This window comes from Haemorhous mexicanus, chromosome 3 (genome assembly GCF_027477595.1).
Source record: "Haemorhous mexicanus isolate bHaeMex1 chromosome 3, bHaeMex1.pri, whole genome shotgun sequence".
Taxonomy (NCBI): domain Eukaryota; kingdom Metazoa; phylum Chordata; class Aves; order Passeriformes; family Fringillidae; genus Haemorhous; species Haemorhous mexicanus.
In genome coordinates, this window is record NC_082343.1 from 102,491,085 (window position 1) to 102,507,502 (window position 16,418).

The following is a 16,418-nucleotide window of genomic DNA, read 5'->3' on the forward strand; positions in this document are numbered from 1 at the left end:
CTTAACCAGAATATTAAGCATATCACAGGAGTCAGACCCACACATGAAAACAGAAATATTAGACTCAAAGCTTGGAAACATGGTGTGATATTATTTATACTATGAATTTTTTCAAGCACCCATTTTCCCTTTTATTTTCTTCTGTTTGTTACAATTCAGAAACCTTTGAGAATATGTCAAACTTATGAAACTGTTCTGTATTCCCGAGGAAAAAGATTCTATGTAAAATTTTTGCCCACTCTGCCCTTAATCTAATGAAATGCGCCTTAAGAAATATAACTGAAATCTACAAAATACAATGCACAAGGGCTGCCAGAAAACAGCATGTAAGCATAGCACCGTCTTTCCAGTCTCTGCTTAACTGGAATTGGAATTTTGCTCCAAGTCCTCCTCACTACAACTCCTATACAGCACAAAAAAGAACAAAATCCCAAAATCAGTCTTTATTTCACACCAATTACTACAATGTTTTTCTCTCGTGTGTCTGAAAATTCACTAACTGGTATGAACACTATTTCACCACTACTGTAGTTTTCATTTATGAGACCTCAAATATTCAGGTATCATTTTTCTTTGGCAATTTCTTAGTAATGTGTTTAGACACTTAAACAAACCTGTAACAGATGATAAAGCTGATCAAAATGATCAAGGCCACAGGGTGCAACATGCTGAACTGTGGCTCCTCTGCTTGTGTTATCCTGTAGCCATAAAGAGAACTTCCCATATTCTTACAACAAGGTCCAGAAAGCTTCCCATGAGAGCTGCACATGTGAAAAAAGACACTTTGTGGATTCTGTTGACAGAACAGCTGAGCCCCAGACCACAAGAGAAACTACCTACTTTCAGCATTCTGTATAAACTCATGCTAAAGCATGTCTCAGGAAAATAAAAAAAAAAAGGGGAAGAAACCAAAAAAATGTTAACAGAATTTGAAAAGAAAAAGTTAAGAAAGCTAGGATCTGAAAACTTACCAACATCCCATACCTATTCTGCTGTGTGGGCAAAGTCACACAGGGTGATCAGATATCCCACAATGACCAGGACAGGCACAAACTGTAAACTTTTTTTCCAGATCTCCAAGAATTTTACCAGACCATCATTTTGTCGTAAGTTTTACAAGTGAAATGTAAGAACTTCCCTCTCTCACTTCCTCAGAAACTGCAATCCTGGAAAAGGCTGGCAAATAGCCACAAGAGTGTCATATAAAACCTGGAATGTTACTTGCATCCAATTTTTCCTTCCAAAAGTGGTTTATTTTCACCCTACCATGCAATCCTATCCAGGCATCATAACATGAGGACAAGCCAAACTGTGCTCTTAAGATTCAGTTAGACAAAGTAGTCATGGTTTCAAGTTCCTGTACATTCAGCCATCCAAAATTAGAGTGGATACATAAACTATCATTACAAGAGTTCTGGAAAGCAGTGAGTACCAGAAATAAGTTTGCAGTTGTCTTATTGTTTTATACTTTTCATTCATTTCCATTTTCCATGGAACTCTTGGGTTCCACGATTCCCACAAGTCACAGAGCTACCATTAAATATTTCAACACTGGAAATTGTTTATGGTTTCTTAACTCAAAAAATTGTGCAACTATGCAAGCAAGTAGCCATAGAAACTGCGGTAGAGAAAAAAACCAAGTTTCAGCTAGGAAACTGCAGTGTATTTTTAATTCTTGCAAATGTTATTCCATTATATTCTACATGTGAAAAAAACATTAAACATTTACAGTAACTAACATTTATTTCTGCTATGTACTAAAGGACACTTACTACTCTGTTGTATTAAGTAATCCACTTCCTTCTTTCTTTTCTCTTCTCTCCCTTTATCATACTACCAGTTTCTTCTGTTAGCTTATGAACACCTGTATAAAAAAAATTGGAAGAATTCACTCTGTCTAGTTATTTTTATGCAAGAAGATTCTGAGAGTCACTTCTATCACTGTCCTGTTAAAAGCCAGCTTTTATGGTATGTTGTTCTTAAACTGGCCATAACGTATTCATATTTCCCAATTCTAGGAACTTTGCTAGGAAGGCATTAAATAAAAAGTCCATGAACACATTTGATGATATAAACTACAGCCTGCATTACTACATAACACAGCTAAAGCAGTCCATGAAACTGGAGGGAACCATAGTTTGGAAATGAAATTACTTTAGGTACCCATTTCCCATGTGTGGCATGGATCAACATACCCAAAGGGAGAATTGCATTAAGCCCTCTGCCATCTTACACAGGCAGTTTCTTGTAACTATTGCTTCCTAGTGATGGCACGTATTTTCACTGGTATTAGTGAACGCACAACAGAAACACTGAAAAGTTTTCCACTCAACCACCTCTTTCATCCCAATGTTGATATTTTATGAAGACTTGAGGGATAAAACTTTCAGTAAGAAAAATACCTCAAAACTATACAACAAATTGTCATTCATCTATTTAGAGGAATTAAGATAAAATTATTCCAAATAATTTGCATCTATTGTCAATATGCCTAATGTCAATATGCCTAAATGAAGAAGGCTTACACTTGTCTTCTCCTACAAAACAATGATTATAAGTATCTTTCTTGTCAAAAGCTTTCACATCCCAAAAATGCCTGAGAGCAGAGTAATGTACTCTTATTTTTAAGACAAAGAACCCAGCCCAAAAAACTGTTCCCAAAGATCTGGCAAACTATTATGAAGCAGGCTTTGGGGCTTCATATTTTGTTTTGGGAGGCTTTTTGGCTGAACTATTACTCTAATAGTGCACACAAGTCTCCAGTACTTCGGTAACACTGAGTAAATTATAATTCACCCAAATAACATACCAACCAAATCCAGAAATGTACAGATCACATCTCCGGTCCTGTATCCACGGACTGAAAAAATAGAGAGCCTAGATAAAGGCAGAAAGACTTCTGCTGACTCTGGCACAGAAATGCATCCTCTTGATTTGGAAAACAAAGGCCAAGACCACAAGGTCCCTTGGGAAGCATCTGGTTGGAGATGCACTGGGATACAAGCAAAGCTGTGCAGAGTTACCAGCACATGTGACTGCCAAAACAGCAGGAATACTGCTCTGACTAGTGAGAGGTGTCCACTTCTCTGCAGCTCACAGCACTTAATTTAGAAATGTCTGCTTTGGCAATTTCATTTATCAAATGTATTTCTATACTTATTTAGCATTATACTAAAAAGTATATTGTTTTATTGCATGTTAAAGAATTGAATCTGTGAAGTACTTAACCCATAAAAACACGGATTTAACATTTTTATCAAGTGAAGAAACAAAGTACTGCAAATAAAAAGAAATTTGGACACAAGCCCAACATGCCAATTTATTTTTTATTTTCTTCCTATTAGCAGACTCTAGCTTGAACAATTCTTCCTCAAAACCATGCAGATTTCACTGGACAGTACAAGTATTTGCTGTAACATCATTCAGGTACATTACTTAGATGATAAAAAAATCTTCAAACACTGTACTTCAGAAATAAAGACGCTGGAGAACAGCTTTGACAAGATTCCAAAAGATATGCATTAGTTTTAAAATGGCAAACACTGCTTATTTTTCTTTCCATAACCAAATGATAAACACTGTACCAAGGAAAAACCACACAGCCACAAATGCTTCATAAATTCAATACTTTATCATATTCATACTTTATCCTTACAGTATTTTAATCTGGTGGCTGCATCTACGGAGACCATCTAATCAGGGACTGCAAAACTGTGTACCTATAATAAATAATGGATCCACTAAGTCAATGATAAGGTATTACCCTATAAATAACTGCCAATTCCAGTGACACATCAAGACAACATTCCTTACAAACCTTATTACCACTCTAGCCAAAGTTCACAAATTCAACAGTAACTACTGAACATACAAAGAGCAAAAGCGTACATATAGCCAAACAAGTACCTTAACACTCAGATTTCAACATATGTAATTTATGTTGCACACATTAATTCATAAATTAATGCAAAGTTTGGTAAGGTTGTGCTATTCGATGTTTTGGCATCTTGAGCACCAAATGGCAAGGATGGGCAGCATTAACTTTATTTGCAAATATGGAGAATTAACGGAATGTTTAGATGGGATAAGTAATACATATCCCAAGAGAAAAGCAAAATCATATTGTACTTTTCATAATTAAACCATTCTTCTGTAAAATCTGCCCCTGACCAAACCTTTGCACAGTGTTTTAACAAAGAACCGATTTTCCATGCTGACAACTACTGCTTTTATATGTGGGGAAGATCTGAAGTAGGTTGCTTGATAAAAATTACTCCTCCTTTCAGAAAAAATGACTGAAAATAATCTAGGCCTTCTTTTAAAATATTGAAAGCTTGAACTACAGAGATAAATGTAACCACAGACTGACAAAGAATTCCAAGCTACAATTCATGAGCATACTCTTTTCAACCCGGCTGCTTTTCACAGGATACTTTCTCTCTCTTCTCCAAACCCAGCCCCCTCTGAGGCTGCAACAGTGTGGAGCTCTGATGAATCTTTTGAAAGCCTGGTATAACTTGAACGCTGGCCTCGCTTGTGAGCAGCTGTCTTCAGGTTCTCATTCTGAACTGCAGTTGGATTGGAACCTGAGCCAGGGTGCAGGATAATTTGAGATGGATCTCTGATACCTTGTATTTCTTCAAAATTTTGATTAGCTCGATTGCTCGGTGCACTGTTGTTATTTAAGGTGACTGTACTAGGGGTTCTGTTTAAATTATAGACTTTCTGGCAGGCTGGCCAGCTCTCTTCGGGGCTACTTGCTATCAGGCTGCTTTCAGAAGGGCTCTTCTTATCTTCTGAGCAAATAGACATGCGAACCACAGCTGGATCTTGAAGGCCACTAAGGCTATGTGGAATTCCTCTTTTTGCACTGTGACTGTCATCTTCAAGCTCAATGAGATTTGCCTTTTCAAGCTGTGAATCATCTGCTCCTTCATTGTGGAGGGAATGATTTGGAGAACTTTCATTGGATCTTACGCCAGAGTCAGACGAATCCTTCTTATCCAGAAGTGCATCTGTCAAATACTCCTTTGCTTTGATGAAGGTTCTAATAGGTTCAGAACCGTGTTCTGGAGATTTGGGCTGCTTCTCTATTTTGATATCTGTTTTCTTATCTTTACCTTCCTTAAGAAGTGGAGTATTATCTGATTCTTCAGTTCCTGACTCATCTTCATCACTGGGAAGTTTCTGATACCGGAGAGTAACTCCCTTAAGTTTTAAATCTGCAGCCTGGAAAATACTTGTTCTTTCCAAAGACTTCTTTCCTGGCAGAAGCTTGGAACCAGACTGATCAGATTTTTCATCTTCTTCAGTTATAGGATCCAAAGGAGATGCATCATTAGTAGAAACACCTGAAGTACTGTAATCAACATCATTCCTCTTCAACAAAAAGGACTTTCTTCCATCATCCTGTTTCTGTTCACCATCTTTTCCTTTTTCCTGTTCTGCATTGGAGTGTAGGGAGCCCCCTGACGTGCTCTGGCCCATATAGAAAGCACTTGAGCTATGAGGGGAGGACCTCCCACTTACTGTGGTAGAATTGGCCCCTCCTTCTAACTGTGACATTTGAGCAATATACTCTCTATATGCATCTCTGTACTCTGCCTGTACCTTGTCTGTAAGCTTTGATATTTCGATACTAGAATCTTGAGAGTTAAGACTTGAAAGACTTGGAGTTCTACGAGTTTGTGACTGGAAAAAAAAAAAAGAAGAGAAAAAGGTAACAGTTAAATGAACTATCTATTTTTATGTTTATCAATCTTCTTACATGAAATAATTCAGAGCATTAAATATGTACTTAAATTATTCTTTTCATTGCTGCAAATAAGATTATCCAAGTAAAACTGTAAACACTATAATTAAACATGCTTACTATAAACATATATATGGAATCACACACACAAACTAAACTGAGAAAATATTCCTATTATTGGTTCCCATAAGGAAAAATTTCCACAAAACAAACATTTTATCCAGTGCATTTGAGACCAACTCTTTTGAGCATATAATTATAAAGACTGGATTTGTATGTGAAGATGGGCTTTTCTAACACATTTCATACATCTACAAAATTTGCATTGTGTATTAGAAAGACAGCAAGAATTAATCTAAATGTTGAACAAATCCCAAAAACATCTTTATAAGACCTTCACCATACATACTTCAATATATCCTGGCAAAATTCCATTGCATATAACTGTTTTCATAAAGATCAGTTTTCTGACAAACATAACCCCCTTTGCCCCCATGACTGCTTTTAGAATTAGGTTTTATTTCTCACTACCCTACTCTGACATCATTGGTAACAGATTAAACTAATTTCCACAAACGCAGTCTGTTTTGCCAATGATGGTCCCTGCTGAGCGATCTCTCCCTGCCCGTATCTTGTCCCACAAGCCTTCCATTATAGTTCCTCTCCCCTGCCCAACTGAGGAGGGCAGTGATAAAGAAACTTTGGTGGGCAACTGGCATCCAGCCAGGGCCAACTCACCACAACTGAGAAGCTGAAATACAAGTCAATACTGACTTAAAAGATTCTAACAGGTGAATTCTAATGTTATCTTAAGGACAAACCACCTTTCTCATTCCTTTGATTCAACTTTAGATATAGGCATCAGAAGCACTGTTTATTCAAATACATCAATGTAATGCCACTTTGGTCTAGAAAATCATACATTGCTACTCCATGGAAATGGGCAGTAAGGGTAATTAGTATCCTACAAACATGCACAGGCATGCATGCAGACACTCAGAAGTATCTGGGATAGAAATCTATCTCTGGGATATTTATCCCAAACTCACTTTCACAATGTTGATTACGGAAAGTATCTCCTATGGTTAGGAATTTGGGGTGTCTTTTTATTTTGTTGCACCTCCAAGATTTTATAATTTACTTTTAGAGATGAAAAGGGTTCACCCCACTGGATTTCCTGTTTTGTTTGGTTTTTTTAAATTCTAACCACTACTTAGCCACCAACTGATTAGCCATATTTTTTAAGGACAGACAGATGAAAACCTAACACCTCACATGGTTTCATAAGATACAGAAGAAAACTGACCACAACCTATGGCAGAAACCACAGCTGGAGAAGCATGCCAGTTCTGGAATTTATGAAGAGATTATGCATTGTAAGGACAAGGTTCTGATGTCATGGAGCACTGTCTATTTTCAAAAACCTAACAAATACATTTGTTGAATGGGCTAATGGTTAGCACATAGCTAAAATATTTCATACACAAAGCCTGAATAATACAAAAATACAGAAGCCTAGGCTAGATGAGAAAAGCACGATAGCTTTAGGCTTTTTGCCATGAAGAGTGATTACTGGAACAGATGAGTTAGTTTTCAGATGGCAAAAATTACAGACTTCAACTCAGAGTATGGCTAGAGTTTACATCTCTGCAGAACTAGGCTTTACCTAGACTGAGAACCGAAAGCATCTGAACTATCCTAGAGACTTATTTCTTGACTTGTCTATAGCAAGCCTGTAAAAAAACCTCTTTTCCATGCAGGTAAGCAAGCAGAACACATTTCTCTATTAAATACCTGCCAACTTAAGTTACTATGGCGTGGAGGAGCTTCATCAAGACCAATTGTGTTGAGTTCTTCAAAGCTGAAGTTCAGTGTGTAGGGAGCTTGACCAGCAAGGCCTGTCAGCTCAGTGTGAGGCAGCTCGGTGCTGTGGCCAGGACGGCGAGTAAGGTCACTGTGAGGAACTGCAGCTGTACCGTGCTCCGCTGCTCCACGAGGATCTTCCTGAGCAGCCTGATTTTCTGAGTTTCTCATTTCGAGTATCTTAACAAGCAAAGAGAGACAGTTTAAATGTAATTACATAAACAGAAGTTCTCAAAATTGATAAACAAAGATCCCATTAAAAATAAGAATGAGGAATTCACAGCTGTAAACGTGTACCTGTATATGCAGTTTTGACTGTGAAAAAGTAGAAAAGTCACTTGCTAATTTTCTTGTATTTACAAATTATTCTTATTACTGCTCAAACTCTTGAAAGAACCCACATGCCACAAAAATACTAAAATTCTTGTAAAACTAGTAAGTGATAAATTACAAATTTTAAAGCAAAACCGAACACTTCATATCTAACAATAAATCTCATCATGTAATTCTTGGTGTTTTCAAGACTGACTTACAGTTGAGAGACACACTGTTATTTCAAGAATGAAAACTGGCAATAGTCTAAAAATAATTAAGAGAAAACCCAGTTCTCTGTGATGCATAACCCTCACTGTAACAGCCTGCCTGCCCAATTCCTTGCACTTATTATTACATATACTTTGAATTCCCTGACTAACTTCAACAGTAGGACAGAGATTTAAAAAAAGATTTAAGTTCTGACCATTTCATTAAAATAAGCAAATTTCAAAAAGGGAACCCACGCAGGAAAAAACAGATCCCACAAAAAAAGGAGATAAAAAACTTAAGAGTTTACAATCAATTAAGATGCAAATTCACAAGCAAACAGTTACTCATTAGTGCTTAATACAAAAAGACAAAGTAACAAATAGCAGATGCATTCATGCTTTAAGACAATACTTACAAACTTAAAGATGATGACAATAAGGAAGCAATCAGAAAGAAAGACTCATATTAAAAAAGACTAATTTATGATGACCTGAACACTGAACAGAAAGTCTTACCATGCTCCTGAACAGATGCCAGTCACCAAAATTCATATTCATTTCCTTTTTCAGTTCATCAATGTTGCACTGAGCCAAGACACGGCCATTTATATTTGCCTAAAAAATACAACTAAATAATGTAAATTATGGATACAAGAATTATGGCACGGCAGTAACAGACTAAAAAGGTCAAGGTAAAGCTGGATGCAGACTACTAGTGAAATTTCCCAAAGTCACTAGTAAGTCCAATTCTATATAAAACCGTATGTTTTTATAGAAGTATATTTAGTGATAATTGCTGATGGACAAGAAACACTTATGTGTCATGGAAAAAATGGAAATATTAAATCCATTAAAAATGTGTATAAAAAGGGCAATATGATAGTGTCCTATATACAGACATAAGGAAATAACATGTAAATGGTGGAAAATTTCAGAGACAATAAGCCACACTGATGTGCTTATATTTCTCCAACTCGGAAGAGAAATGGACTGCAGACACCCAAGCATTTGAAGATAATCAGACAATGAAGTCCCAGGCAGCATGTGACCCCTGGCTTCAGGCATCTAAGATCAAGTACTGCCTCCATTAAGTTCCCTCTCTGCATAAAACAGGCTTACATTCCTCCCATCATCAGAAATTCCCAGGGATAGAAGATTAGACATCTTTCTAATGTTCATCATCAATCAGAGATCAACACAGAAGTGCTTCAACAAGATCTATATTCCTCACATTCGGCATGTTTATATAGTGCTTAACTTCCAAAAGCACCAAATTCAACACAGAACCATTTTCATTACCTAACAACAAGAGGCATTTCTCTTTATACCATACATCAGTGTGTAGAGAGAATGTAAAAGAGAAACCATGTCTTAGGAGAGCAGCCAGAAAATGCAAGACCCAAGTTGAGAGCTCTGCTTATACTGAGGGATCTCAATGATTTTGTATCCATATCCCAACAGATGGTCTTAGTCAAACCAGGAAAAAGACCAGGCTGAGCCATTTTCTTCCTTCTTTTTTGCATAATATCCTTTGTAATTCTTACAATGCAAGAATATAAATAAGAGGAATCTCATTAGGGATAACTGATGAGCACATCTTTCTTTCAGTCTGGAGCAAAGGAAGCAACTAAAATTTTTTGCAGCTTCACTTAATGACCTGCAATCTAGCATTCTACTTCTTGCTTTGAGTAACTCTGGTGAAGCTTCCTATGAAAAACCTGTCTCTTAATCCCTGAATCAAATCCTTCCATATTATTTAAGATACGAGAGGTTCCGTAAAGTAAGCTCAGCAAAAACACTAATGACAACCTTCATATTTTCCCCTTCTTTCTTTGTAGAAAAGAGCACACAGAATGGTGAAAAAAAAGTTCAAGAGTAAAAAACAATTCAGTGTTAATGTATCTATCAAAGAACAGAGGAGAGACAGAAAAATATACAGTGACCTTTTTCTGAAGCAAACATATGTGGACTGTGATAAAGAAATGGAACCATCTTTGCCACTCATTTACGACAGGAGAGATGTGCCAATTTTTCACATAGAAAAAGTAAGGGATACTGCTACCTAGATATAGAAGACATTTGCAACCCTTTTTATTTTTTCATTACACATGGCAATTTTGAAAACATTTTTCTTGCTTCTTTTCTCAGAATAACCAGTCTTATCAGCATTTATACTTCTGAGTGTTTGTCCTTTTCAACAGAGCATTTTCTCTGAAAAATGAATGCTGGTAGTAAAATGTCCTCCAAACTTGTCATGCACAGAACTTAGGATGTTATTTTAATGTCTGATGTTTTTAATAAACATTTTCAAGAAAAGAGGTAACTAAGTATTTTCCTCTCCTTGTGTATCTCCATGTTTAGGAACTAAACACACAAATGAAATTCAGCTGATACCTTTTTTATAGTTGCAGAGTACTGAGGTAGCATGCTCTGGTCCAGACCATCTATCTGCTTTAGCTTCTCACACACAGCTTCCACACTCATTGTGCTCAGAGATACATGGGATACTCCTGTGGCTGACCCTGTGCCTGCTCCCTGTAAGTGAGAAAACGTGCACATAAGACTTGTTCCAGTACTCAGTACACCCAGAAATTCACAATACACACTAACACAAATCAAGCTGTGTTCAACTATATTTTAAAATTAAGATATGAGAATAAGAATGCACAGGCATTTTTAATTACTATCAGAATATATATATTGGGAAACATTCATTATATGTATTTCTAGGAGAAAAAAAACAGTGCCTTGAGTCCTGCCTTTGTGACAAAATAACCCTCTTACATAATTTTAAGTAAAGAAACATAAAAATCAGAAATATTAAGTACAGGTTAATCAATTTACAATGCAGTTTCACTCACAAGTTTTCCCCTAACTTTAGCAGTTACTTTGGTTTTGGGATGTTTGGGGTTTTTTTTCTCAAATAATGCAGATACAACTTAGATTTTTCTGTCTTAAAATCTCCTGGTTTATTATCAGACAAAGATGACCTAAAACTCAAAGACACTCAAAACAAAGATAACTCCTCAACTACTTGGATTAATTTTAACAATAATTTTACCAATATCTGTTCATTTTCCAGAGGTTCCTCCAGATGAACCTTTATTTATCTTATTTATGCAAGATCAGACAATGGGCTGTGTACCACAGTACTGAAACAGCAGCACTGCAAATGCCCTACAAGATACTATGAGGATGCCTCATGTACCCCAAACTTGGACAAGCTTCAGGTAGAAATTATTTATAATTATTCAGCTCTGTAACACAAGAGTAGTCCTGTCATTGTTGCCAGCTTCTGGGAATTTCAAAGAAAGGGTGGAAAACTAAAACAAATGCATCTGCAGGTAGACAGTATATTAAGGCAGTATGTTCTTTAAAAAAAAACCACATTTCCCCTGGATGGGAACATATGTAGTTACATTAGTGATTCCAAATTCCAAAAAGCAAAATCAGAATCACTTCTATCAGTTAAAAAATATTTGTATGCTCTCCACTTGTGAGGGAGGCTGGACCTTCCCTTTTTTCTTAAAATGAAGATTTGGGTGCAGCACTGTAGACTGTGCACCAAGCTCATTTTGGGAGGATGCAAAGAGCTTCTAAGCTCAGAAGTCATTATTACATGCACAAGCCCTGGGATGTAAAAGTGCATTTTGACTATCCAGTTAATCAAGTGTTATTTTCTTCTTCTAATCACCAATGAAGTCTGGTTTTGGAGTTGTAATATTGTCTCCCATTTTTATTTAATTACTTGGAAGATGTTTAATCTTTCAGAATTAATATAAATTACTAGATAAATTACCAAATTACTAGATCCCCATCCCTGTGAAAACCAAGAGTTATCACAGAGAATGCCATTAACCTCATCTGAATTATCTAAACCAGGATATTTACAAATAATTTATTCAGCTAGTAATTCCAAGGCAGCAATCCAAAACCCTATTATCTACAACCTCAGAGTTCTGACTTAATTGTTATCAAAGATATCCTGATCTGGGGAGCTAGGCACACTCCTCACCCAAGCTAGTCTAAGTTTCAAAGTTTAGGTAATATTACATGTAACTCCCCCAAAGCTCTCCACCAGATGTCCTTGAAATGGACTTTAAAGAGTGTAACTATCAGCTTCATTTGGGAACACTACTGGGGGTTGTAAGGAATTTGAGCCTGGCAGTTCACACACTTGCCTGGAAATAGCTGGGGCACCAATCCTTGTTTCTTTAACCAGTCCTATTTTTTTTAGTGTCATGTCAATTGGATAATAAACAAACAAAAGATATATCCCGTTTTCTGGGAAGGCAATCTACCTAAATTGCTGCAGAAAAATTAAACATTTTAGTTCCACTTCAGGCTAGGCACTTAAACTAGGGCTTGGTATCCCTTTAGAGGACATGCCAGCCCCATTTCAGATACTGCAATGTCTAGGTCTTAATTTAGTCTGATTTTTAGCATATCTAAAATCTGTATCATGTCAAGGATATAAGCCAATCATCAAAATGATGAAAATGACAGAATGAAGCTTCACCCATAATCTATTTATCATCTACTTCTTGTATGAACATCTTTAATCTTCCTCTTTAAGAGATCACTGTGGGTTTTTCTTCACAATACCAGTTTGATCCATTATTTCCTCATAAACACACTATTTACTATAGGCCTGAGTTAGTATCTTGTCTCTGATGATGTATTATCTAAGTTTATTCAAATCTTAATTATTTTTTGAAAGAAGGATTATCAATTAAAATAAAAGAAACTGTTACAGCCAAAATTACTTTGTGGTACCACTAAAATAAATGGTCCCTACGCAACATGTGTTAGCAACTGCCTTTCTTCTCAGAATCCATCAAATACAATATCTATGATATACCCAGAAATAAATGAAGAAAAGTTTTAAACAGTTCTAATTTAACAGATTCTCGTTCAGATCAAAATATTTTTCTAACAATCAAGGACAAGCAATTCTTTCTGCATGCATTAAGACCTAGTTTAGAAACTTTGCTTTCAGTGTATAAAAAAGATACATAAAAGCTGAAATATTTAGACTATTTTTGTTAAAGTGTGAACTGTTTGAAATAGATGCACATTAATCCAAATCATTCTTTATGAAAAGCACTCTCTGAAGAATAAGTAATGTAATAGCTTTAGGGATATTGTCATCATGTAAGTGAATTAAAACTGTACTTAAACTGACACATTTTTCAGCCTTAGTGGTTTTGTTAGAGATGCTTAGAGAACATTAGTCTGAAAAGTATTTGCCATGCAAAAGCTAAAAGCAGCTTGTCAAAACAAACCTCAAGGCTAGTAATGAGCATTAGTTTACAGACAGCCCAGCATGAAGCACCAGTATGATAGCTTCTGGAATGACTCTGAAACAAGTGAATGAGAATTCACAGAAGTGGCTGTACCTGTCTGTTTTTGTTTAACTCAGACTTACACAGCTTTGAGAAAAGGACAAAACAGAATTAAAAGAAACAACAGCTTAAAGTGACATCACAAAGGTTGAACATACGGAGAACATGCTTTGAAGTAAACAGGAAATCAGGGTTATAGACACAGTATATTTTCATAATGGGATGAAACTTTTAAAATAGGTCTTCAAAATATACATTTAGGATATGCTATACAAATACTATTTTCATGAGCAGACTATTCTGTTTTACATTTGTAAAAAAACCACTCGCTAGATTCTGGTTTTCATAAAGGTTTTAGATTGTTTCTGACAGAAAATCCTCCTTTTCATTAAACATTCTCCTGCCATCTCAAGATCCCATCATACTACCAATGTGCCTCAAATAATTTTTCAAACTTCTATCAAACCAAATCTGCCAACGCCCCTCACCCCCACCCGCCCAAAAAAGCCCCAAAAACAAACCAGCACCACCCACAGAATAAAAAAGTTATTTCTTATAAGCACAAATATTCCAAGCACAAAAATGCTACATAAAAGCACTGGAAAATCTGTAAGAAAACTCCCATGCTTTACATTTTCATTCATGCTCAAACTTTTGAAAAGTACTTCTTAAGAAGTACTCTATGTTTACCTATACTACACGCTCTGGGCCATGTTAGTCCTCATTCAAAGCACACATAATACTACAGTCTTAATGGATTATATTCAGTGCAGTATGAAAAAATGTATTTAAACAAAGTAATTATATTGGACCAAGCTACTTCCTCAGAAGTCAAAATTAACAATGCAAACAAAAGCACAAAATCAAGTTTATGACAGATAAGCACTGCTAATGCTAGTTTGATTTCTAACATAAAGGGGATTCTGTGAACCATTCCATGACTGGTAACACTGCAATCCACCTACAAACTCTTCAAAAGGGCATTCTAGAAGTTTTTGCAGTTATTAAAAAATAAGCATTTGTACAGTAAAACCAGCAGAAATGCATGTTTGTCTCCATCACAAATGTCAAAGGCTGGCATCTTAAGACTATTTTCATTAGTGATTCAAGCCGATAACCTAAAATTTGAATGTGCCTTCATGCTGATACAACTTATATAGATGGTATTTGGTCAGCTTACCAGTTTGACATCTATGTTTTGATCCATTCAGCAAAGAACAGTAAACTATGGTCTGAGACAGACAAGTTTTATCATCAGCAACAGAATCTAAGTATAGAAGGTGGCTAAAGTAAAATGCTTGATACAGCATGACTATACTCAAAATATTCCTGATTTTTACTAAGCTAACCTGGACTTACACAAATATTATGAGACTAATAATGGTGTTTGGAATTTCAGAATTTGGTCACTTCAACATCAGACTGACAACAACAGCAGACCCATAACTAGATCACATAACAGCCTCCACACAGCTCTGTCAACTCATGCAATAAGCAGAAATTATGATCTGTGTGAAAAAAAATTATACTCCTGAGTAATCCTGTTTTTTCTCTCTGTTATGACTCAAACATTCAAAACAATGATTATTCTCTATTTTACACAGGAGTTGCAACATTCCTGGCTCCTTGCCAGTTTAGCATGAAAGACAATTTTGATTCTACATGCTCCTCTTGTTTTCAATCACCAAACCAATTACACATCTTGGTGTTCATTAACTACTTTGTGCAGGTTTTTTTTCATTTATTTAATTACTTTGTGTGCACCAAACCATTTAATAAGTTGGATCACTTATACAGTAGCAACGACCCATCAATTAAGAGCTACCTAAATAGCTGGATGAAATTATTGTACCCATCATCTACAGAAAATTGTAGCACATAACACAAACATAATATTGTTTCCTTTCATGGAAAATTCAATAAAGTTGACAAAAGAAGTGGATTTAGAGTAGATGAAACCCTGATAAGACATTGCATATCATATCCTGACTAACAACCTTCTTGTCAACTTCCCAAGAGACTTTAAAAAAATTCAAAGTTTTAGATTTACACCATAGGTTAAATAATGCTAAGTCTTAAAAAAGTATATGATTTGAAACGCTGCATTACAGACTCACAATAGTATAAATTAAATTAAAAACCAGATCTAACAAAATCTTCCATTATCATTATCTCAAAGGAAGTTTCTTTTTAATGTTTTAATTCCTGTATTTTCTCACTTAGAGGCAATAGGTTACTTAACTTACAGGAGTCTTTTAAACTGCTGTTTGAAGCTGCACCTAAATGTTCATTAAGATAAACACTCAGCAGCAAGCAGAAGAGGCACCCAGTTGCAATCCTGCTGCTGGAACTCATTCACTACTCTGCTCCAAGACTAAATCCCACTTTTCCAGGCTTGTGTGCCTTGTCACAGAGACACACAGTCCTCAGCCACCATGCTAACACTTCATAGCAAGTCCTTAATTTTCCTTGCACTGGCAAGCCTCAAAGGTCTGGGAAAAGAATGGCATAATGATATAAGGAATCAAGCACAAGGATGGCGTTACCAAAGGAAAAATTACTCCAAAGTCACCCCTTCACACAAGGTAAAAAATTACTTGGGAGAGAGAAACTTAGCATACCTTTTCCACTGCACTGCACACATGTGGTTTCTCAGTGAAAGTTATGTACAGTTAAATAGAGTTTGGAATCTGTGTGGGATTTGATTATTTTTTCATTGCACAACAGTAGAAAGACATTTTTGCAATTATTTACTAAAAGAAAAAGTAAATGCAATCAAAGTATAACTTTTGCCAAAAACTATTGGCAGCAAATATTAAGAGAATCATGACAGTCACATTAAACTCCTTGTTTTGGTATAAAACACGATTACTATAATTAGAGTTAAAACATATACCATAAAGGTGACATCCTAAGTATGAATACTTAGGATAA

The 16,418-nt window shown here is 35.9% G+C and overlaps 1 protein-coding gene across 2 annotated transcripts in view; it reads right to left on the minus strand.

Moving 5' to 3' along the window:
- Window positions 1–3,312: 3,312 nt before the first annotated feature.
- The window catches only part of KIDINS220 (kinase D interacting substrate 220), a 76,174-nt gene continuing 63,068 nt past the window's right edge, over window positions 3,313–16,418 (minus strand). For both annotated transcript variants that reach the window (XM_059842845.1, XM_059842844.1), the window contains 4 exons: window positions 10,534–10,674; window positions 8,656–8,754; window positions 7,547–7,795; window positions 3,313–5,691 (listed from right to left, as the gene is read on the minus strand). In XM_059842845.1, coding sequence (XP_059698828.1) covers window positions 4,423–5,691; window positions 7,547–7,795; window positions 8,656–8,754; window positions 10,534–10,674 — 1,758 coding nt within the window. In that variant the 3' untranslated portion in view covers window positions 3,313–4,422. The remainder of the gene's footprint in view (window positions 5,692–7,546; window positions 7,796–8,655; window positions 8,755–10,533; window positions 10,675–16,418) is intronic.